The sequence below is a fragment of the Clytia hemisphaerica genome, unplaced genomic scaffold (genome assembly GCF_902728285.1).
Source record: "Clytia hemisphaerica strain Z4C2 unplaced genomic scaffold, Clytia hemisphaerica genome assembly, whole genome shotgun sequence".
Taxonomy (NCBI): Eukaryota; Metazoa; Cnidaria; class Hydrozoa; order Leptothecata; family Clytiidae; genus Clytia; species Clytia hemisphaerica.
Genome location: NW_027103463.1, coordinates 224494 through 249993, shown reverse-complemented (window position 1 = coordinate 249993; position 25500 = coordinate 224494). Strand labels below are relative to the sequence as shown.

General features: G+C 38.0%; 2 protein-coding genes across 2 annotated transcripts; both read right to left on the bottom strand.

Moving 5' to 3' along the window:
* On the bottom strand, positions 1-8921 carry LOC136798279 (sodium/potassium/calcium exchanger 5-like; the record flags this gene model as incomplete). Its single annotated transcript, XM_067054862.1, is given in 8 exon segments — positions 1-350; positions 1170-1523; positions 1816-2078; positions 2416-2516; positions 2697-2800; positions 3745-4254; positions 7847-8009; positions 8854-8921. Coding segments are annotated over 7 exon segments (1812 nt in total). The 5' UTR covers positions 7998-8009; positions 8854-8921.
* Positions 8922-9796: 875 nt separating this feature from the next.
* LOC136798278 (trichohyalin-like) lies at positions 9797-25479 on the bottom strand. Its single transcript, XM_067054860.1, has 10 exons — positions 25324-25479; positions 23485-23559; positions 19348-19667; positions 18891-19013; positions 16515-18135; positions 14054-15920; positions 13532-13794; positions 12904-13262; positions 11707-11858; positions 9797-10299 (listed from the first exon to the last, which is right to left on the bottom strand). Exons 3-10 carry the CDS (start codon positions 19550-19552, stop codon positions 9823-9825), a joined length of 5067 nt encoding a protein of 1688 aa, XP_066910961.1. The 5' UTR covers positions 19553-19667; positions 23485-23559; positions 25324-25479; the 3' UTR covers positions 9797-9822.
* Positions 25480-25500: the final 21 nt, after the last annotated feature.

The window sequence follows — 25500 nt, the reverse complement described above, 5'->3', positions numbered from 1 at the left end:
ATAATAAGAATAGGCTGAGAACTAGAAATATTTACAAGTAGGAAGATGATAATTATTCCATAAGAACAATTCCAAGAGAACAGATATCAACAACACCACAAAGTACGCCACAATGAACGCCCAACCAATTTTCTTGGTCAGTTTAAATTCATAATAATAAAAGCAACCAATAACGAACAACACACTGATGAAGATTGCGAAACAAGAAATGATGAGACCGACCGACTGAACTTCGATGATCGAATCGGGGTCGAAAATCAATGTCTTGAGGATCCATGGCAGGCCAAGACCAAGAAGAATATCAAACACGTTGCTCCCCATTGCTTGCGAAACTGCCATGTCTCCTTTGCCTGTAATGATGAACAGATAGAGAGGGTCAATTGACGGAAAAGAAATTTTTCATCAATAGTAGATTTTTTCTAATATTCATCATTCAGGAAAATTTTTTCATAGAGCAATTTTCATAACATCGTTTCTGACCAGGACGAGAAAAGTCAGATTTGACCTTTATGACTACACGATTTGAAACTTTTACGAAAGTAAAAATGTAGATAGGAGAGAGAAAATTTTTATAGAGGAACTACCAGTCTCCGGTTTAGTTATTACACCCCTGTTTCACAGACCCTGGGTTACCTCCGCCTCACTTGAAAATTTGGCAAAAATTTCGTCCCCGGTGAGAAAAGTACCCTACAATTTCAGCGCAATTCGTAGACGATGCTATCGTCCGTTTAAAGGTCAGTAAACACGGGAAAAAGTTCGGGCGTCAGGGCGGTTTACGGGGAAAAAGTGGTGGTAGAGTTTTGGAACTGTAAACATCTCCGCCACTGCTTACATCACCCGAATTTATCACGCCTCTCCTAAACTATTCCCTTTTTTAGTGATCTTGTGTAGACGATAGGATCGTCTACCCAACTCGGAATTTGACTTTGATTTCACCCCATTCGAAATTCAATGTTTAAAAATTGCACTCCAAATCAATCCCCACGTTATTTTTTGATCTTGGGACAATAAATATTTTTCCCCATTGAGATTCCGATAGAAATTTCTATCCCCGCTGTGACGAAAAGTTTCACCGGGGCTATGTGAGGCAGGGGTGTGTAATTCGTTTTTATGCACGTGTTGGCAATATAGAAGGACTTTCAATCATGGAATATTGGAAGTATTCTCACCTTGCTGTGCAACTATGATACTTGCGAAGGCATCAGGGACACTACTACCAAACGCGATGAAAGTCAAACCCATCACAGCATCGGGGATACTGAAGGTGAAACCGACCACGGTTGTCATCCAAACCAAAATATACGTGGTCACACCAATCCAAACGATTGACATGAAAAAAGTCAGATAGAAAAAACGCCTCATGCTTTTGTATCGGATATCGGGCACGGTGATGTAGAACAATGCACGGATGGGGAGAAGGAACGCCCACACAATTTTCTCCGTCCATCGTGAGGGGATGTCTGTTAATACGAAAGGATCATCGTCAGGATAAACGGCGTCAATAGAATCTTCACTGCTCATTTCTAAAAACAAATAATTTGTATGTGATGGATGAAATGAGCCTGTAAAATTCCAATAGCATATCAAGAATGTTGGATTTGCTAAAACAGAGGAAAATATCAATTTCCGAGCAAGTGGCCAGAGAGATGTACTCAGGTCGAGAAATCACTCTTTAGTTATCAAAAGCAAATCGTAAGATTGTTTTTCACATTCTGCTGCCTGAAAAAAACTTACAAATTTCGAAAAAGTTTCTTCTGGGATGGCAAGTTAGAGGAAGATTCTACATTGTCACAAGTATAGCAGAAGAGGACTTACCGGAGTCAGTGTGACTAAGAGGGTGATAGACCCCTTCTTTGCCAATCTTTAGATATTTCTCATGTCTTTTTCGTTCTTTTTCCGTCAACTTGTGCTCCTCTTCATCTTCTTCATCGTTCGTTTCTTCTTCCAACGCACCGAAACGTTTTTCATACGTCTCCATCAAGCCTGCGTACAAATAAAACCACTTCTCCAACTTCTCATTCTTCCACATTAACACCAAATACAACAAATAAAATACCAACATGATCACCGCTTCAAGCCTGGAAGAAAAAAAACACAATGTAAAGCTTCATTTGCCAAGCCAACGTTAGTTGGTCCAATGTCCACATTATGAACTCCGATGAATTAAGTTATGGAGGTTATATGGACAATTTTATCGACTGGGGAGCGTTTCAGAATTACTTGTATAAGGAGGGTGCTTACTACAGAGGTTTGAACAGCTTGTTACCAGGCACCATATAGGTTGCCAGAAATTATCAAAAACTTAAACACTAACCTTAAAAATTGTGGATTTTCGGATTTTTGTTAAAACAGGTGAACAAATTATTTTTTTCTGGGATCGTTTTATTTCTTATGATAATACATAAATTGTCTTACCATCCAACTCGTTCATCGACAATCACAATGGCCAGTATGACTAGACTAAACGCGTAACACATCCCATCTCTCATCAATGGCCACCAGGCTAGTTCCAAATTCTAGTAATAAAAAAATTATTTGTTTGTTTACAAGAAAGTCCGTTGGCTAAATCATGCCGGTGAAAAAGGGAAAGCAACACCACAATACATCAGACACTTACCTTTTATTTCAACAAAAATTTGCAAAGTAAAATATAGAAAGTAAAATAAAAAATCTTGTCAAGTCATCATTATACTTACGAAACCGGTTAGCACACCACACAACCCAATCACCAGAAGAACATTAAAGATGGCGGATCCTAGGATGGTTCCTATCCCGATATCTCCTTTCGTCACAAAAACACCTGATAATAATAAAGAAATATTTACTTCGATGGGTATATTTTCCATAGTGATACCCATCCATGCGATTTAAACCTTGCTTAGGAAATTCGGTTTAAAAGATATCAACAGAGATGCTCGTGATGTCATCTTTCATATGACGTCATTTGACATATTTTTGTAGAGTATCGTTCATCCACGTTGTTTCTTTTAGCCGACAAATATTAGCTGAAATATTTAAGGGCTCTGACCATAGTCAGAAAAATAATTTTAGTATCTGAGCATAAAAGTTATGTTTTAGATTCTTTAACACTTTTAACAAAGAATTGCCTTTATAAATTGCTTTTTAATCAAACCCCTTAAGAGTAATTAAGAACTTAATTGCAAAAATGACGTTATTAACTTTAAAAAGACGTTAATAATATGTTGCATCACCTTCTTTTATAAAAAGTGCTAAGTTTTAATGGGTAATTAACCTTTTTGTCTTGAACTTTTTTCAAACTGTCCGCAAAGAATTGAACTATTGTAAATTTTGCGGAAAACTTTTCTAAAAAGATGTGTCAAAAGTTATGACTGTTTTTTTAAGCAAAATCCAGATGAGAAATTGATGAAACACCACTATTTTGAAGATTTCGAGACAAAGAAGCATTTACAAATATTTTCCGCAAAAATTTTTATTATTCGGTAAAAGATACACCATCTACTGCGAAAATTTTTTCAAAATGTTTTTTCTTCGCCGAAACTAAGCTCTTCAAAGTTGAAATACTCTTCCTCGCAAAAGTCTTCATTTTCTTCTTCATCAAATTTTTTCAATGCAATTTTTGAATTTTCAGATTCAGGAATAGTTTGTCTAACAGAAAATGTATAACATGCCATATTTTTGTTGGTTACATCAGTCAGAAAACACATTTTAAACACAGCAATTATGAAAAATTCACTATGGTCAGAGCCCTTAAGGCGTTCTTACCGATAACGGAGGCGAAAAGTTCAGGAGCAGATGACCCAATTGCCATCAATGAAGCTCCAGCAACATCAGCTTGCAAGTCCAATCGATAACACACCACTTCCAGTGAGGGTACAAAATAATAATCACATATGACGGCTAATGCTATACACATGTAGATTGCGATGAAAGCGTGAACTAAAAAAGCTCCGTGTATTCGTTGTTTCTGTGTGAAAAGGTCTCCTGGGAATTCTGCGATGGCTGGCATGTCACACTCGTCGACGGTTGCATTTCTAGTTTTATTCGTTGTGGATTTGTTGAATGGTGTGGTAGTGTATTGCGAACTGAATGTTGATATTGAAGGGACTGTTGAAGAGAAGGTTGGTGATTCTGTTGGTGGTTGAGTAGTAGGATTTGTTTGTTGCGAAGGGGGTGTTGGTGTTTGAGCTTTCGCATCTTGGGTCAGTTGACGACGATACAAGTCTGCAGAGGATCGAAACCATTCTGGACGGTATTCTTGTAATTTTCTCGAGTCTGGAAAGAAGACAACATCAGATACCATCAATAGCAATAACAATTATGGTATAATGTACCTACTAATAAGGGGTTAAGTATGTAAAACTTCCTAAGGGCTGAAAAACTTCGAAAACGTCGAAACAACGTGGCTTCACGGAAGATCGTCTTCTGATGACAACGGGAAGGCATACGGCCCTAGTACATGGGGACCGTATCAGGTGAACAGGTGTGGCGAGCCGCTCACTTCAATCTTAGCCATTAGAAAAAGCATGACAAAGTCCACTAATAGCACCAAGGTTAAAGCCCTTGACTCTCAGCCATTAAACCGATCCGACCCTGTTGCAAATGTAACCAATGACGAGACTATCTTCAACCATAATCGGCGGAGAAACTCTGATGCTCGCAATCGTAAAAATGGCCTTTCCAAACCTTCCAAGATGTTCAAAGTCGCATCATTAAATTGTAGAACACTACAAACCGACTCGTCTATAGTTGAACTCAATAAGCTCCTTCATTCACAAACCATTGATATTACTTGTATTCAAGAACACAGATTTGTTCATAAACCTACAGACCCTGACATCGTTGCTCATAATCTTGGCTCATCTACACTGTTCACTGCTTCTGCCAAACGTAACGATCAAGGTGCTGCTTTTCATGGTGCTGGCATCGCCATTAACTCTAAACTTCTTCCCATTCTTTTATCAGTAAAGAAAATCAACGAACGTATTGTTATCGCAACCTTCAAAGGAAATCCCAAAACTGTCATCATTTCATGCTATTCCCCACATAATTCACCACCCGAAGAAATGGTTTCTGATTTTTACGATGATTTATGTCACATCGTTGATACGATCCCTCCCCACCATATGCTGATCATTGGTGGAGATATGAACGCAAGAACTAACAACAGATTTTCTTTGCACACTATAACCGACAGAAATGGTGTTTTCCTACAAGATTTTACTAATCAATTCAATCTAATCATTGGAAATACGTCCTTTCAGAAACCTACGGCGAAACTTTGGACATACAGATCTCCAACAGGCTCACTGTCCCAAATCGACTACATCATCTATCGAAAAAGATGGAGAAACAGTGTCCTTGATTGTCAAGCATTTTCGTCTTCTCATCCTGTTGGCAGTGATCACAGAATTGTATCGGCAAAAATAAAACTTAGCGTCCGTCGCCCTCCTCCTACAACTGTGAAGAAGTTATACTGGCAATATCTACCTAGGGACAAAAATCTCTCCAATCGTGTTGATAGTTCAATTAAAACCCAGTTTGATAACCTTCCAAGAAACCAACAAACTTACGCTTCGTTCGTCAAAATTGCCATAGGTTCTCAACTTCTCCCTACAAGGGATCGTCCTCCTCAAACAAACTCTGCTGACGTTCACGATGTAGTAGTTGCTCGGAAAGCCACTTTAAGAGCATCAACCAGAGCTATTCAAACAGCTCAAATCAACCTAAGAAACACTTACGACAGATCTGAAGACACTCGCATCAATGATATCTTAAAATAATTTGAACACCCTGCATCACCCTCATCAGTGAAACATGAAAGAAAATCTCTGGCAAAAAAGCTCGCAGTGTTATCTTCATTGAAGGAGAAAATCGCCTTAAATGTTGGGAAACTCATTTCAAAAACCTTTTGAATTCAGAACCTCAAAATCGGACTGCTCCTGATCCTGTGCATAAGGTTTTTGATGAATGGAATGAAATCCCATCTGGCTTATTTTCTAAAGAGGAAACAGACAAAGCAGCTCAACAATTGAAAAACGGAAAAGCCCCAGGTTCCGATGGGCTACCTCCAGAGTTTTGGAAATTGCCTAAGACTAGAGAAAAACTCCATCAGTTCTGCAACAAAACCTTCCTTGGCAATCGCCCTCCTGAACGGGGAATCGCAAATCTAATCCCAGTCCCGAAAAAAGGTGATCTAACAAAAACAGACAACTACAGAGGTATTGCACTATCGCAAATCGCTGCCAAAGTTTACAACCGTTGCATCCTAAATCGAATTCGTCCTGTTATCGATAAGGTTCTCCGACCCAATCAAAATGGATTTCGTCAAGGCCGCTCGACCTCTGCTCATGTCCTTACCCTCAGAAGAATCGTCGAAGAACTGAAAAACCACAAGAAAGAAGCCGTCATATCATTCATTGACTTTCGAAAAGCCTTTGACTCCGTTAATCGTTCAAGAATGTTTGAGATTCTTACCGCCTACGGAATTCCTGTTACTATCGTTAATGCCATTAAAATCTTATACAAAGACACAACCGCTTCATTTGTCACTCCAGAGGGAGAAACCGAACCTTTCTCCATTAAAACAGGTGTTCTAAAAGGCGATCCGCTCGCACCCTTTCTTTTCGTCATAGTCTTGGATTACGCTCTTCGAACTTCGATTACTTCTAACTAAGGTTTCACACTAAAATGTCGTCAAAGTCGTCGCTACCCAACTGAACGTCTCTCTGACTTAGATTACGCTGACGATATCGCTTTAATCGAGGACGAAATAATTGCTGCTCAAGAGTTGTTAACAGCTGTTGAAAAAGCCTGTCAAGACGTTGGTCTTTTTCTGAATGCACCAAAAACAAAATACATGCATATCAATCCCTCTTCGAACACACAATTAAACTCATCCGATGGATCCAAAATTGAACGAGTCGACGATTTTAAATATCTCGGGAGCTTCACTGACACCAACCACGACATGGAAGTACGTATCGCTCAAGCTTGGAGCGCCCTGCATTCCCTATCTAATGTTTGGAAAGCTTCCATTAAAAAATCTACAAAAACTGATGTATTTAAAGCCTGCGTAGAATCAATTCTCCTCTACGGATCCGAATCCTGGTGTCTCAATGTCAAACGAAGTAAACGACTTGATGGAGTTTATACTAAAATGCTAAGGCGTATATACAATATTTCTTGACAACAACATGCTACGATCCAACAAATTTACGGCAATCTTCCCCGTATCACATCGGTTGTACGCCAACGGCGACTCAAACTTGCAGGTCATGTCTAAAGACATAACGAACCAGCCGAAAAATTGATAACATGGCTTCCAGATGCCCCAAGACGTGTCGGTCGCCCCTATGTCACCCTCAAATTGATTATTGAAGAGGAAACTGGTCTTGCCGGTAAAGATTTGCTAACAGTCATGTCAGATCGTCAAAAGTGGAAAAAAGACTTTGTCGATGATTCACCTCACGGATGAATCAAGGCAAGGCAAGGCAAGGCAAGGCAAGTATGTAAAATTTTGGTCCGAAGTGCTTTTTTAGAGACCCTAGGATATGTAAGAACAAGAGAATGATTATTCAAATGGGCTATTCCAGAAAAACTTTGTACCCTCTATGTTGAGGAGATCGTGTCCTCCTTTCGGAAACTATTTCATGAGGATATGACAAGGAAATGGCTGGAAAAATATAATTGTCCGCTAATCAGAGGTGACCACCCTTTAGAGTGTCTGCGAAGTGTCCGTTATTTGGAGGTTTTACTGTACTTCGGTCCAAGATTTCGAAATATTCCACTCTTTTGTAAGCAAGGAAAGGGAAATACATGAGTAAATCTTTCTTTCCAGGTGGCCGAAATTTAAAACAAAACTTACTATATATTGTTCCATCCGCAGCGTGGAAGTCATCTTTCTGTTGGAACCATGAATTGACGGCGAACACCAAGATGGCGGATGTGAAGAGGAATGTATACAAACAGATACGGAAGCGATTTCTGAGTGTAACATTATGTCGTTTATTTAGCATTTCAACAGCATTCTAAAAACAAACGACAAATTTCAATCAGGGAACTGAAGAAAATCTAATGCAATGAATTTTAATATAAAGACATTTACACAATATAAACTTTTGTGCTTTGAACAGGAATGGCAACTGCGCAAATAACATGCAAGCTACCAGGCAAAACGACATGACAATGTATTCGTGTATCACTAAGCAATATTCATAGAAATATGTTTTTAGCCAACGTTCTGGTACACGTTTTCTTTTAATGAAAAATGCCATGAAAACATAAGGAAGAAATTGGACTGAAACTTAGAATTGAGTAAGGGCAATACAAGCCTCCAATGAGGAAAAAAGTGGATTCCATCTCTTTTCAGTCAAAACCTAAGCGTATTAAGAACTTAAGCCTGAAAACTTATGCAAAATTATTAATAGCCTGGAGACTGAACCAATATTTACTAGTTCTCTAAAAAAAGTGAGTTTTTGATGATGCAATGGAGATGTAGAAGTGAACACAGGAGATCTCAAGCCTCACGAATCAGCACTGCCACTTTGACCGGTATAAAGCCAACAAAACAAAAAGCGAAATGTCTGTTCTACAAATACACTACACTAAATCAAAATCTTGAATCATTGAAGCATATATAACATGTTTAGAGCTTTCGCGGTAAGAACACAACGGTAGGGTTGAAATGCTAAAAGAATTATCGAAAACAAAAGCAAAAGAGTCAAGAGTAGTTTCGAATTTACTCATTATAATTAAACTTTGGATGAAATGCGAAATGTGCATGGTTTGAATAGTGAGGAGGTTTGGTCGTAACGTGGGTCTGCTATGTAAGAAACATCAAACAATCAAATAAATTTCGAAATGCATAAATACCTTCTCTACATGTTAATGGAATCCAGCTCCTTAACAGCCATTTCCATGTCTACCATTTTGAATTTCATTCTACTGAATAAACTTGGAAGTTTAGTTTTGAGGCTACAGATGGACACACTTTCTGAACCAACAATGTTTATTTCTGTTTGAACATTGTTCACATGTTGTTGTTTGTGAAACTCTTTGTTCTGGAAAGAAAAGAATGAAGAAAGACCCTAATAGCTTTGCTTTTTATAAAAAAGTGAAGGTTGATGGTCTATTCTTTACAAGTCTCGTAGAAATGAGAACAGTTTTTTTTAGCTTCCAATGATGAACAAGTTTTCGTTTCGAAGTATAGAGTGGACATTTTTAAAGAATAAGACAAACACGAAAGTCTCGACAAAAAGTTGTTTAACCGTTAAACTAAGGTTGAGTTGGCCGTAACTTGACCTAGTATACTAAAGCCCACAAAGGCAGAATCTCCAATGAATATTTGAGATGATATCTTCCTAAAAAGTTAAATGTAATTAAGTAACTATACAAACGTTGATACAATTTACAAACTATATACAAAGGACCTGGCGCAAATTAACTGGAATAAAGTAAAAGTTCCCCCTGCTTTTGAACCATTGTTCCAAGATGAGTTTCTCAAGCCCCTTACCTTACTTGCCCCTTAGTTGAGCCAGATACTTTGTATCTTCAATGATACATAAAATGAGGTACAAAATATTAAAATAAAATTACAAGCTTAAACATATCCACAAAGGTTTAACCAGTCTACATGACAGTACATAGTTCGCATAGTTCTCAATCTACGGTTAGTCTTCATTTTGAAAAACCTGTTCGTATCTGCCACAGTTTAATAAAGAAACGTAGTCCACAGTACGAGTCTATCTTCAAACTCATTATGTCATTATGGTTGTACTGGTGTGTACACAGTTCTATTCATTTTCTTCTTTCGTCTTCGAGTCACTTGTGAACTAATATCCATTAATACATTTTCATTAACAATCCTCTCATTCTCAACTGATAATCTTGAAGATTTCTCATGGCGTTCTCAACGAAGAACATGGAATGTTTCTTATGTAACTCATCATCATGCGCCATGTTGGACACGTGACCATTCTGATTATTATACACGTGCTTCTTCAACACCTTCATTCGTCCTTTACGATCGACGAAAGTGAATTGATGTTTCTCTTGAATCGAAATGAATTCGTCGATTTGGATTGGTAGCATTCTTCGGTCCCATGCCTCCCGTTCTTCACTTTGATTGGAGAATGAGGATTCCATAGAGGAAACCGAAACACGTTGTTCTCGTGCCCAGGCTTTCAATTTTTTCGACGAATGACAGAAGTTGTCATCAGCCATCTCACTACCTTGAGCCAATGAGATCCATTCGTCTTGGTACTTCTCCTTTTCTTTACCACGTGCTACTAACACCCATTTCTCGCGAGTTCGCTGGACCTGAAAAACGAGAGTGATAAATAAGTGAGAAAGTGAGCGAGTGTCTAGACAGACAAAAACCATGTTAGGCGAGACCAATTTGATTAGTTGTCTTACGGGCCCGACCGACACTGAAATTCCAAAAATCGAAATAAAAATAAAATTGATTTTGGTAGTACATTTTTATTTTCATTGCGTTACAGACTGCCAAAATTTTGGTAGTTTTTCCAAGGTTTTGAGAATTTTTGGTTCCATTTTTATTCTTATCCACGAATTCGACCTTTTTGTACCTTTTTATTTTCTATTTCGAATTTGTGTCAAGAAGTAGTAGTTTTTGCTGCCTTTTTAGGGGATTTCATAGGTGAAATTCTACTTTTATATTTGTTTTTTTTTGCCGACCAGCCCCTCTTTTATGGGTAGGTTGGCCCGTAAAAAACCAAATTAAATTGGCCTCACTTTAGATAAGTGAAACCTCCGTGATTTTAGAAAAGCAATGTCAAAAATGGTATTTCGTATTGCCACATGAATTTAGGACAATAGAACAAAAGCATTGAAATTCATGACATTCTAATCATTTCAATACTTTCGTTTTATCGTCCTAAATTACTACTCTCGGGTACCTAATAGCCGTCCCCCCTCCCCGCTAATTAATTTTTCGAAAATTTTCCACCCAGGACATTCTTATTCCAACCCCCCCCGCTTATTAATTTGTGGGAAAATTCTTTTGAATAAGTCCCCTCTTTTGTCCTAATTCTGCTGTATTAGCCTCCTTTTCAAAATTTTTTATTCCAATCCCCCCCCCCCCGCTTATTAAGTTTTCAGAGTTTTTCCAATCCCCCTAGCCTATACTAGACGTCACCCGCGTTTTTTTACGCAATTAACGTCTATTCCACTTTGCGACTTTTTCGAATGTTTTGAGTCCGGGTTTTCGGGCTCTAAACATTCGATTTTTTGACGTCACTTTTAACTTTCGAAGCTCCTGCAGTAGCAAAATAACCGAATTTGCGTCAAAACACTTGAAAGGCTTCTATTTTTCAAAAATCGTCAAAGTGGAACTCACTAAGAAACGAGATGAAAAATCCCGGTTTTTAGTGAGGTGCTCGCTACAATCCCCCCCCCCCCCGCTTATTCCAATCCCCCCGGCTATTAGGTACCCGAGAGTATATTTGACAATACAGGATACCATTTTTGAAACGTTTTATACGAAGACTTATATAAAAACTACAAGACTCTCGCTTAAATTCGAACTTCTTTTTTTTCGAATCTTTCTATATAATTCGAAATAATTCCCGTTCCCCGTAAAGGAGAACCTCTTAAAATACTTTCTTCCCGTTCGAGTTCGAATTAAAGAGAGCGAACTGTAGTAGAGGCTGATCTTCGGGTGGTTCAAGAAAGAAGGAATGACGTCACCAATGAGTAAGATATCACCTGTTCTTCTTCCACTTCCACCAGGTTGATTTCATTCTCTACATCTTCCACGTTCATTTCTCCGCCATTTTTGGGCGGTTCGATGACCGCCTCTTCGCCCACCGCCAATAATGACCAACCGTCAAAATTGTTCTTCTCCATCATACGAAGTGCTAGACAAGATGACAACAAAAAGTTATTACAGTACACTAGACGAGAGCTTGGTCAGTCGTTTGATACAACAGACTTATCTGTAGAATACATAAAACTAAGCTGTTGATGAGCTAGTGAAAGTGAGAGGTGAAAAGTTGGCAAAAAATGATTTTATAGGTAACTGTGACGGCATTTACTCATCATAGTTGAAAGTTTGAAAAATCTCCAAAGGGTAATCATATAAATCATAGTAAAGCAAGTTATACAAAAGACTAAAAATCAAAACTTTACCGACCCACCAACATTATAATTCACGAACAAATCTAGCCTTACTTACATGTATAAAATACGTTTATAATTTAGTTTCCTCAAATTCTATAACCAGCCCTGCTTAAAATAACGGTTTCATAAAAACACGGTCGATTTATGGCGCATTTATATGGAGGTAAGCTTTCTGAAGTCACATTTGACGATGTACCGTTAAGAAGCTTAATGGCATTGTTTGGAAGGTTTGATCACTTGTTTTCAACGCCCTTTGATGTAAAAATAACGATGACGCAAAAGGTAAGTACGTGATAGAGAATTTTGATTTCCGGTGCAAAGCATGCACAGACTCAATATTCTATTTGGTTTTTTACTGCGTACACTTTTCCGGTAGCATTTTTGTTTTAATATCACGTAAAGGGAGGTTTCTGTCTCAATAAAACCTTTACTTTCTACCGTTAAATTTTTTTTCTTTATTACTCAGCTTAAAGTTAAGCTGATTTCGTTAAGAAGTGACAAGACAAAGTTCTGAGCTTGCTTCATAAACACCATAAGCCTTTCACAACATATGCACACCAAGAAAAGAATATAATACCCTTTTTGAGCTATAATGACAACTCTGGACCTGACTTTTTTTTCCAAAGATAAAGCATACTAAAGTTTTCCTGTCACAACAAGAAAAAAATTTAATGCCAGTTTTGAGCTTTGAAAATAAATGCAACGTACAAAACTTTGCAAGAAGTTCGAAACTAAAGATTTCCCCTCGATTGTTCGGGTTTTCGCTCAATAGCTCTTCCTTACCTCTTTCCATTTCTTCTCTTCGTCTTCGTTCAGCTTCTTCCAATTCCCTTCTCCTTTTCTCTTCCGCTGACATTCGCTCCCACTCCAAACGTCTCAACCGCTCTTCCTCCAACAACCTCAACCTCTCCAACTCTGCTTCCCTTCGTAAGCGTTCCTCTTCCTCCCTTCTTCGCCTCTCTTCCTCTTCTCTCCGTCTTTGTTCCTCCATCTGTAATCTGAGTAGCCTCTCCGCTTCTTCTCTCTCCTTACGCAATCGTTCCTCTTCTTCACGCCTTCTTCGTTCTTCTTCTTCTCTTCGTAATCTTTCTTCTTCTTCACGACGTCTCCTCTCTTCCTCTTCAATCCGCCGCTGTTCAGCTCTAAAGAATCGTTGCTCAAAATTTTTATATTAATAAGATAGTGGGCCACACACAAGAACACGTTAGGTCTGAATGTAACTATTACATATTTCTAAGATAGCAAATGATTTCAGGAGGAACCTGAAAAGACTTTTTTTCGTCGATGGATATATGGTAGGTATTCACATTATAAGTCGTTTCAGTTGAATTAAAATGCTATTCAACATGCTCTACATTTGGAAATGTTCGGCAAACACCAAAACTTTTTCAAAACGGTGGCGGTCACCTACCTTAACCGTCTCAGTTCTTCGATTTTTCTCATTTCAGCAGCGATTGCTTCCAATTCTTTACGTCTCTTTTCTGCTTCCAACCTCAACCTCTCCAACTCGAGATTTCTCAACCTCTCTTCTTCTTCGAACTTCTTTCGTCTTCGATCGTCAGCTCGTTGTCTCTCCAACTCCCACAATCGGTCCATCTCTTCATCTTCGTGTTGTATCTGCAACACCCTCTTCCCTTTACGCTCACTTCTTCGTTGCAAACGTCTTTCGTCCACCTGAAAGAAGCAAATGGTATTAATAGTATGCTTTCCATCTTTAAGAAAATAATATTTTTTGTTATTTCTTCAGCTCAGAATCTTGATACAGTTTGACTTGATTGCTTCACCGATCAAAATGATAAGGAAATCATTGAATTCTTTATGCCAGAGTGGAACACTCCACCTCAACTTCTGGAGAAAGAACCGCAAAGAGCACTTCAAAAAGAATCCGGCACTTTCTTCTTCTTCGTGAATTGGACCCAAACAACAAAATTACCTCTCGTTGTCGTTCGATTTCATGTCTCCTGAACGCTTGCCATTGTCTTTCAGCTTCTTCTTTCAATTCTCTTTGTTGTCGTTGGTATTGCTCCTCTGCTTCTTGCAGAAGACGTTCTTGTTCTTTCAATCTCTTCATCATTAACATGTCTTCTTCCCTCAAGATCTCGTACTCACGTTGTCGCTCATGCTCTTTGCGTTCACGTTCTAAACGAATCTCTTCCAACCGTCGCAAATCTTGTTCTTCTTTCAAACGTTGCAATTTCAACAACTCTTGGTTCTCTATTTTCTCCTGTGAAGTTCTTTGTTGGCGCTGCTTTCTCCGTTCTTCAAACATTCTCTCTTCTTCTTCTTGCCGTTTCTTGACTTCAGCTTCCCACGCCAATCGTTCCTGTTCGCGCTTCTCTTCGCGCGACCGCCTGCGTTCATCGCGTTGTCGCTTCTTCATTTCTTCAATTTCTCGTTGTTCGGAGAGACGTCGTTCACGATCGCGTCGTATTTTCTCTTCATATTCTTGTTGTTGTTGCAGTTCGAAAGCTTTTCGTCGCTCCTTCTCTCTTTGTTTTTTTTCCTCTTCACTTTGTCGTTCACCGGCTGTTCTCTTCTCCATTTCACGTCTCATAATCTCTTCGTCCAACTTCCTCAACCTCTCAGCTTCCTCCAATTTTTGTTGTCGCTCCAAGAACTTTTGTTCCTGTTCTTTAAGCTCCTGTTCGATGATCTTTCGTTTAGAAGGTTCAGCTTCGTGCACTTGAACATCATCACTGAACGAAATGGATCTCTTTCGTTCATTCGCTTCTGCTTCTTCTCTCTCCTTCTCTTCTTGTTCCTTCCTCTTCAACTCTTCCAACTCCTTCCTCATTTCTCTTCTTCGTTGTTTTTCTATCTCTTCAAACTGAGCGGCCAATCTCCTTTGCCGCATCTCTTCAGTCTCCACAATCTCTTGGTCTTTGGAAAACCTTCTCGTGCTTCGGTAATCTTCTTCTTCATCTTCAGCAACAACTTTCGGCTGGTAATCGGTAACGATCTCTTCTTCAACATAATTGGATTTCGGAATCACAATTGAATCATCAAATGCTCTAGCTTTACCTATCTGTTCAACTTCATCAACAACATACGGTTGTGTGGTTTTGTTAGATGTTGTTCTTTGTCTGTTTTCCAAATCTGCAAGGTCTGTGGAACTTGATCTCGGTATGTGGAGAGAACCGTCAAAATCTTTTGCTTTTCCTCTTTGCTCGACATCAACTGCGCTGAAATCTGCATTTCTTGCTGCTCCATTGAGATCAAACTCTTTGGAGGTTCTTTCTAGATCTTCATTAACATAGTTTGATCTTGGTTTTTCCAGTGAGTCATCAAAATCTCTTGCTTTCCCTCTTGCGTCAACATCATACATATCTGCACCAGATTTTCGTTTGTGGTCTCTCAATTTCGTATCTCCATCATCATCCTCAGCCTCAGGGAGGTTCGATCTCGGTATGGAAATGGAATCATTAAAATCTCTACCTCTCCCACTCTGGTAAGCATCGCCATCTATCTCACTTCGATCTCTTTGTTCAGGTCGAACGTCTCCATCTTTGAGATCCCTTGGTGTTCGACTATAGTCATCATCAGCATCCCTTCTAGGTTTTGAAACAGAATCATCGAAATTTCTTGGTTTATACGAGCCATCGTAATCTCTCATTTCATGATCCAACTCACCAACATCGTACTTGGATCTTGGTAACTCGATGGAATCATCAAATTCTCTTGGTCGACGACTCTTGTATTCCTCATCATCACCATGGTAACTGGATCGAGATAAATTTAATGAATCATCGAACGTCTTTCGATCACGTGACGATTCGTAATCCATGTTGTAATCTCGACCTCTGATAAAGAAAGGATAATATCAATGATTTGATTATTTAAAGAAAGCTCTGATCATTGTATATGTTCCTTTCCATAAAAAAAGGTCGAATGAATACATTTTATTGCTTTCCAGCCAATGCTATACTCAAAGGGGTGGTATTATTTTTCTTTCTGTTTTTTTGGCAAGCTTAAAATTCCAGAACTCTTTTTGATGCTATTAAAAGGTATAATTTTGAGAGAATTTTGACACTTATTGCACAAACAAATTTTGGAGAGTAAAGAAGCAAAAATGGACCAAAATAGACCCTCCCTAACTACATTCCAATGAACAGACGCGATGCACCACCACCGAAACTAATGAGAATTACTGCATTCCCCGGGTGAAAAGGTTCCACGCCTCCATCTACATATCTTTATTTACAATCCTATCCCAAGAAAGTCGAGAAACTACGCTCCAAAGCAAACCCCACTGGCGTTTTCAGCAAATATTGAATTCTTATTGGAATTAAAAGGAATTTTTTTCCAATCGTAGAGCACAAAGACTAGGATGTAAAGCTCACAAAATTATCAAAAATAAGTGTATACAAACTGACAGCTTGTAGATTATAACTCACCTATATTCAGAGGAGTCAAATTTTGACAAATCACGTGGTTGATAATCACGATGATGATTGTCGTATGTATCAATAGATGAGTCGAAGGTTCTCGGTTCGCGTGATTCATATTCGTAATCACGTGGTGTGTCACGTGGTGTGGAACGGCTGACGTCATCATCTGATTCTTCCAGCAAACGCCGTTGCCTTCTCTCCATGTCCCGTCGCTCGTGTTCGAGATCTTCCAAGTTCCTCGCTTTACGATCGTAATCGAAATCGTTCGCCGGTCTTTGTCGTTTCTGGGCGAATTCAATATCCATGGAAGAAGAAGGTTTCGTCTTCTTCACATGCGCAGGGCTTTTGTTTTCTTTCAGACCACCGATCATTTCGTTTAGATAATCATCAGCAGACGGCTGACGAATGGCCATCCGTTTGCGTTGTTTGATGACGTCAGGTGAGGGGAGTTTGGCGATTCGATGAACGTTATATGAAGTTGGATCGTACTCCTTATCCTCTTTCTTCTTCTCATTGGTTTTCATGTCAACTTCTTCAGCAGATGGTACTCCTTCCTCCTCTGGAATTAATTCATCACTTTCAGCTTGTGCATATTCCTCGTTTACTTCATTCGCTTCAATGTAAATAACATCTTGCTGTTCGATCTCTTCTTGCACGACATCTTCATCCACCAATTCTTCATCCACCAATTCTTCATCTTCCATCGGCTGTGGAGTAGACGTCCTCTCAGATACACCTTCAAATGGATCAAACATCTCGTCATCAGACAATTTGCGTTGCCGTCTCATCACACGCTCCACACTTACGTCATCATCATCCACAGGCATGGGACTGTGTGTTCGGTTGAACTGGTCCAAGTTTAATTTACCAACATTCCTCTTTCTTGGTATGGCTGGTGATCCTGCACTACCATCACCACCCTCTGGTCTCTTGGACACACTACCGTCACCGAATTTGGACAACTTCTTGATGTCTAATGTTCCTGTTTTGATGGCTTTCTTCTCTTTGACTTTTTGTTGCATTTTGAATTGCAATTTACCAGGAGTACCTCTTCCACCATCGGCCGGCGTCCCAGTCTTCACTCGATCAACAGGTGTTTGACTTCTAGCTGGCTCCTCCATATCACTGACATTGACAGTCGTTGGTAGATCCTCGCCAGTGTCACCGTGTTCTGAAGCTTTGCTGTTTGATCGTTCCAACAAACTATAATCACCAAATTTCTTCAACTTTTCAGCAGCGAGTGTTCCAGGAGTATTACTGGATCTGGAAGGTGGTTTTCGTTCCTCCAAAGGTGACGCAGCCGCCAGTAATTTGTTTTTGTGTTTGTTCACTAAACTGCTCGGTGTGCTGTTTTTCAAATTAAAGTCATTCTCCACCTCGTCAGCCGCTTGATCATTAGCAAAAACAGCAGCTAGTTCTCTCTCTGCTTGATCATCGTTGTCATCACGGAAATCGTCATCTGTCATCTCTACACCAAGGTCCGCATCAAGATCATCTTGCACGCTGTTATTGTTGAGGTCCGGTGTGGCGGTTCGCTTCAACTTGGACATGTCATATGCAGGTGGTGGCGTCTTTTGCGGGGCGGGCGAAGGCGCCGACTCTTGCTCGGTCTTCTTTAAGGTCTTACCTGTTCATAGAAAACATGAAGATAGAAGGAAAATACTATCATTTGTAATTGGAATTTTTCATTGACTTTTTGTAAGGAAAACAACAACAAATTATTCTTCGATGACCTCGTGACTTTTATGAAAAACTCTCACGTAAGTAAAGCATGAGATTTTGTCATGTTTGGAAATGTTGATGAGGCAATGAATAATTCCAATTAAAAATCATAGTATTTCCCTTCTATCTTATCTTTATGTTAAATTAAATTTCTAGAAAATTAAAAGCCAGCAATTTTAATTGGCGTGACAATATATTTTGAAACTTTTTAATTTAATTTTCAAGTCTAACAAGGAGTGATAATATGTAAAAAAAAATATAGCAACCTATATAGACATTGTAACATTGTAACATCACAAATCATTCAAGACACACATAAAAGGAAGAAATTTTGGCGGAAAATTTTTTTTGCGGATTTGGCGGATTTGGCTGAAATCCGCCAAATTAAGTTCCCGCCAAAATTTCTTTTTTCCGACATCCGCCAAATTAAATTCCCGCCAAATTAAACATTTTGAAAATATGATCTCTTTTAAGGTGTTTTTACTATTTTTTCGCTGTTTTGACGCCATCTTAAGGTTAATTTTTTTAAGCGACCGCCAAATTAAATTCCCGCCAAATTTAGTTTTTTCGTCCATCCGCCAAATTAAATTCCCGCCAAAATTTCTTCCTTTAAGGTACTGCTCAACAAAAACTGAAAATAAAAGTGAGGGGGGTGGTTACCAGATATCCAATGTTTGAGATCAGCACCAAGGTCGTCATCACCGTCATTCTTGGCTTTGACCACTTTCTTCTTGTCTGCCATCACTTCACCGAAAATGGAGAATTTCTTCGTGTCCAATACACCTGCCAACAAAAAAAGAAGAGAGATTAAAGTAAATGACAGCTGACAGGATAAAGGGCGTGCTTCTTAGGATAGAGGATGTACGGGTCATCTTCTAAGACATCGTTTTATTCTTAAGTCTAAAATCTCAAAGCTTTATTTTAGCTTCTTGACTGGTAATGTACTTGTTGAACGTTGAAACTTAAACCAAGGCTTTTTGCAAAACATTCAAACAAGCATTTGTTATCTCAGATTAGAATAAAGCTGCTTCAAATGTTCTTTTTTGGCTTTTTTGCATCTCTTATCAGTGAGGTTCATTTAAGCTTCTCTTTTCTACTTTCTGGTAAATAGTCTTACCAGTTTTCGATTGTTCTTTTTTGAATTTCTTTGGTAGATCAATTGTCTTCTTGGTGACGCCATCTTGAGCAGTGGTTGTTGTTTCTTCAATCACAGTGGTTTCCATAGCAGCATTCAAACTGTTCTGTCGTTGCTCTTTGTAACTCTTTAACTTTGCTTTGTTGATAGGCAGAAATTTCTTCTTTTTGGTTGTGCCCTCGGACATGGGTAGGTTGAGTTAGTACCCTTTATTTTTGTTTTGCGTTATTGAGATTGGTGAGCCAAATGATAAACAGCATTGTCATCTGAACTCTCTTTCATCTTGAATCACAAGTTTGTTTCTAAAATTAAGAAGGCAATTGTTTATTAAACACCCTGCATCACGCACACGTCATTCAAAGTGTCACTCTGGTCTTTCATTCCGACCGGAAATACGGTAACACAATGGTTTTTTAAATCCCTGCCAGACCCAGAACTATCCATTATTCATAACGGTATGATAGATTTTCATCTTACCCCGAAAGTCGAAAATAGTTCTGCTTTCAGCTAAAGTGGCCAGCAGCGTGTTAAACAATAATATAATAATATTGGCTCTGAATTTTCCAATCCTTTAAAGTTGTGCGTTGTTTGTCATGTTAAGTTATTTTTCCAAAAGCTTACAACAAAAAGTTGGATGGAGCTAAAAAGTAAAAGTAAGAAACAGCAGGTCTTGGTGATGAAAACCTCAAAGAAGAACTGTTAAAGCTATTTTAAAATTCACATTTCTTCATGATAACAATCAGCAACAAACTTCTCAAGGACGAACGAATAAGAAAGAAGTTATCATTGATGGAAACAGCAACGGAGTTCTTACTTATCACTGAGTAAAAAAACACGAAGTTTTATGGCTTTCACAATTTTTATCATACTGACTGCTTGCTTGGTCGAAAATTATTGTATTCCTATCGATCAGGCAAACATTACAAGAATATTGTTGACACAATGCTGTGTTGAACCAACTAATGCCAGTGATTTATCGAGTGCTTTAGAACCAAACGAGCAATTAATTTGCACGGATGAATCTGAAAAAAAGCCGAGTTTCGATTCGGTGGAGCCTAATCATGATAAAAGAAGAAGTGGAAGGAAGAAGCGCTCCATGTTTTCATCCAAGTGGAGGAGAGCGAGCGGCAGAACGCGGAGAAGAAGAAGGGAGAGACGCGGAAGAAGGGAGAGAAATGAAGAAGACGATGATGAAAGAGGAGAAACATCTTCGTTCGTTGCTGCAAAATATGGATTTATCGCTACTTACGTTGTTGTTAAACACTTCTAATGGAACTGTATAACCTTTCGAGAAAAACTGCCTAAAAGAAAGCTTGAAGCAAAGATGAATATTTTGATACTATTTACCTTGTTGATGAAAATATTTCGAAAAAAGGAATTCTACAAACGGTTTATCTAGGTGCTTTAGATTTTAATTAGCAATTGAGAATAAGATGCTTTGTAAAAAGAATGGTTATTTGAAAAGGTGTGAATGTGCCTGATCCCACAAATAATGGTTTAAATTGTCTACAGGTAAAACTTGTTGCCTTTTGACCACTGCAACTTGAGACAAGACAATAACGAATATCGATTAAAAACAGACGAATCAAAACAAAATATCACAGACCGTCACGTCTATGAGCAAACACGTTTCACACAAAACCAACGGACGGCCGAAAAACTACTCCTTAAAAAATCAAACCGATCCATCATTTTGACCCCGAACCCTTTTATTTTCAAAGAAATTTTCTCGTTTCTAAAAGAATGTTTTATTTACGTTTGACACGGAATGATAGATGACGAATGGTCGCTTGCGCCAAAAACATCTCTCACACTTTAATAATCATGTCTGATCCTTTTGTCAGCGTACCTATTTATTTGACAGAACAAAAGCCAAGTCCTATTTCGGAAGACGGCTCATTTGCTATTTAGAAAGTACTTAAACATGATAAGCGTGTCCAGCTACATAACAAATATACGGCCTAATATTTTTGTCAGCAGAGTAAATGAATCTGAAAAGTTTACTTTGACCGGATAAATTTTCAAAAATTTTTCACGAAAGTAAACCTCGCGAAATCGAATGAGATCGTTGATTCCCGAAGCTAAATCTAAAGGAAATTTTGAAAATCAGATTTTCTATCTTTTATTTTAATACACTGTTTACAGGGCCACTTACAACAACTTTTGTCTGATCTGCCAAATTAAATCCACGTGAATTTTTTGCAAATGCTGCTTTTTCGCGGTGTTTTTTTTGGGCTATGAAATTAAATCTCACGAAACTGAATCCAAATGTAAGTACAGTAAGTAGACGGTAGAACTTAGCACTTGATCAGAATACTATTCCAGTGTTGTGTTCCCAGATTCTCATTTATTGAGAGACAACCGATAGAAGAAAGATCCGATAAGTATTAACTATTAACTTTCAACCTAGTCTACTAAGGCCAAACGATATCAAAGGAATATCTGAATATTTAAACAATTGACAAATCTCAAAGAATAAAGCTGAATACGATTTGAATTTGAGCCAGTTGTCACAAGCCTCAAATTTTACTGGAATCTTTATGAAAATTAAACCGATCAGTCAAAACATCCAAGGCAACCAAACACGACTAGAAAACAACGTTTTTGGAAGTTTACACAAGAATGATAATTTTCGTTTCTTCTTCAAAGCAAAAACATTTAAATATCAAAATTAAATTAAATTTCTTTTTCCGTTTCAAACTCAAAAAGACTAGCAAATTAATGTATTTTCACTTTTGAGGACGGCGGAATGCCCGTAGCGATTCGGAATAACCTGCAGTTTTGACCCGTAAAATTGAGGATGGTAAAAGTGCCGACGTCCTCAGTCATTCAGGATCTAGTCAAATCAGACGATAACCGTCTCCTTCGACGAAAAACACACAACATAAAGCCACTAATAACTCCCGAAGGACCGAACAGTAAGAGTATATATAAATGGAACAATTGAATATCAGCAATAAACCAACATTGTTCAACGTTGACAGTTGATAAAAAGTGACAAAAAATGAGTGAAATTTAAAAAAGAATCATTAGTAAACCCCTAATTAAAGTCATCAAAGTGTCATCAAGACAAAACTTAATCATAACTTCAAGCAGATTTCTTTAAACATTTTCACATCAAAATTTATTCGTGGGAGGAAAATCTTCTCTGAATATGTCTATAACCTGATGTTGAGTCTTTCCCAAGGAATTTGTTTTGATGTAAACCAGATAATCAGAAAAATATGAATTTTGTTAAACTGCACTTTCAGACCTTAGTAAAACCTCTCAAATGAAAGCCTTCCGACATTCTGTATATAGTGACATTTACGGTAAGAAAATTGTCCTATTGTTTGATTACCAAGCACAGAATTTACTGTTTACTGATGGCTATAGTACTTTTCTGGATGGACAAGAACTTCTTCTGTATCTCGAAGAAGCCGCTTCTCCTTTTGGTTTTCTATTGAACTCCAAAAATAAAGAATACCTAACTCTCAATTTGAGACATGATTCATTTATCCTTAATCCTTAACCGATGGAAATACACTGCGCAAACTGATGGCTAAGTATACACAATGTGTGGCAATGAACTATTCCAAACAAAACAGAAATGTTCTTCTTCAAAGCCTGTTTAGAAAGCATCCTACTTTACTGTTCGGAAAGTTGGATCATGATGTCCATGAAGAAAGAACTACAAGATAGTCTTGTTGGTCGCTACGTTTTCTCATGGCGCAAGCACAAAACAAAAGCTTAAATCTATGAAAATCTCCCGCCCATTTCAAGCGTCATTAACCAAAGAAAAGCAAGGCTAGCAGGTCATTGCCACAGAGCAAACGAAGAAATAGTTTCCGCCGTACTTTTTCTGAGGTTGAAATGCCCAAACAGAGGAAGGCGTCCTTTAAACTTCATTGATTGCATTGTCAGAGAAACAAATTTCCGGCTAGAAGATCTACCACCAATGATGAATGATAGGAAGAGGTGGCGCAGGATATTGTGAAGGCGTACTCGATTGCAGTCACATAAAGTAAAGTAAGTACTTACAATCTTTCTTAAGCACAATCAGAATACCTGGGTACGGGTATTTAAGAAACTGAATCAAGACTCTGAACATTGATTTGTGACAGTGTAAAGTTTTCTTACCTTGTTATAAACGTTGCCAGCTATGAAGAACGTCCAATGGTTTTTCTATTTCTGCTTCCACACCAAAACTCATATCTAAAATAAACATTCCAATAGAGAAAATGAATAAATTACATTCTTCTAACAGAGATTATATCACACAAAACTCTCCCTCCTGGTTGTTCTTTGCAAGACTTAATACAAGCACAAAGCGAAACATCTTTCAAGAAAGATGCGTGGGAGCGTCAACTTTTATTAAAGTGACAGGAGTTCGATGACGTAAGAAGATTTCATTGACACAGATCAAGACATTGAGGACATTGAGATGGCACTAAACTTCTTGTTCAACAAATCTTATGTAAGAGCTTATAGTGAAGTCCAGCCCACTAGACTAAATACGGAATCTAAAGCACCAAAATAAACTTCTGTCCATTTCAAAGGGAAACGAAAGGGCTGAATAGAAAACGCCTTGAAATATAATTGCTCTGTTGCTAAATTAAGCAAAAGGTATAAAAATTAAAAAAGGCTTATGTCGGTGTTTTTTACACTTTTGGCGAAAACGTGAAGTTTTTTAAAACAAGTTTTAAAAATAAATATAAAGTGCACCTTTTCTTAATTGGATATCAGGGGATCGGCAAAGGATTGAAGATTCTATTCCTTTTTTCCCGAGCCTTCTAGAGAAACTAAGCTAGTACTTATAACCTTTGAAAGTTAGGAGCACGTTAGGATTAAACGGTTCCATAATAAAAATGGATTATGGATTCCAAGAGCAATAACTTTTGATATAATGTTGCTTTAGAACTGAAATTTTACAGGATGGAGCATTTATGTACTTTCTATTCCTAAATAAAAAATCTTCCAGCTGGGAGCAGTTTGGAATTACTTATTCCTGATTTCTTTTTGAGTTTGAGTCTTTTTGAACTGAGGATTGGAGTATGTTTATTTGACATTAAGTAGTTCGAATTTAACTATTTGGAAGGTTTGGGTCCCTAAGACCACGAAAATAAAATTTTCCACTAGAATAGAGCATCCAAGGATTATGAAATCCTTCATTGAAAGAAGCATACTTTGCCTTATCCAAAATGAGCGTATTAGTCTGGAATGAAATATCCTACAAGGCTCTAAACTGATTTTTTACGTTATACGTGATATGTCGTTACGTCTATGCCTTAAAATAAGCTCAGATAGAGCCCCAAAGGATTAATAATTCCATTTTGCGAAAAGTTGGGGCTGGGGTTGGGTGCACCACTTCAATCCCTTTAAATTGAAGTTTTTAATCCTAAAACGCTCGTGAAACCGCACTTTTTGGTATCTGAGAATATTTTAACGTAAAGTACAATTGACTTTTGATTGATTTTAGATTGTAATCAGCCCATTTTAACGATGAAATGTATCTTTTATAATTGTTCAAGTTCAGAGATGTTTTCCGGATGGAATTTCGGATCCAAAAGTGCTCTTTATCATTGTTTCATAAAATATGGAGATCGTGTGACATGTTGAGACCATCAGAATAAATCCAAGAGCCACGTAACTCTCATAATTCCAAAGTTCATAAAATCTAATATTTTGGAATATTGAATCATTCTTCGCTCCTGGGACCAAAACCAAAGCTCTAAGCTCGTGTGCTCCACCTTTTTGGAAGATTTCATCCCAAAATCCTTGTTGAAACTTATATTATTCAAGAAAAACCGTTTTTTAGAAAATTTAATGTCACGTTTTCGCCAAAAGTGTAAAGAACACCGACTTATCCAAAACACTTTTTCAATAACTGTGCGACGCTCAAGAAAGCAAACTATGTAGATTATAATTGCAAACGAATATATTTTGTGTGAAAGGTGAAAGCGTCTATCAATTGTATACCTTTTATATCATAGAAGTACGTTTCAATCATTTTCGCCATTCTGCTCGCCAAATTTCATCAAGATAAGAATGGATTTTTGTAACATTTTCTTCCGTTCAAGTGGTTGGCTTCCAAAGTTGATTCTTTTTAAACTTTTTAAATTCATTGTAGCACCTAGAGAAAGAGAGAGAAAAAAC

Excerpts from the sequence above, each read along its gene's own strand:
- LOC136798278 (XM_067054860.1), bottom strand. The coding sequence starts at position 19,552 with ATGTCCGAGGGCACAACCAAAAAGAAGAAATTTCTGCCTATCAACAAA. Across the intron at positions 13,263-13,531 it reads GAAGAACTGAGACGGTTAAG|AGCTGAACAGCGGCGGATTG; the intron begins GTAGGTGACCGC and ends ACGATTCTTTAG. Across the intron at positions 11,859-12,903 it reads AAGAGAAGAAATGGAAAGAG|CACTTCGTATGATGGAGAAG; the intron begins GTAAGGAAGAGC and ends CATCTTGTCTAG.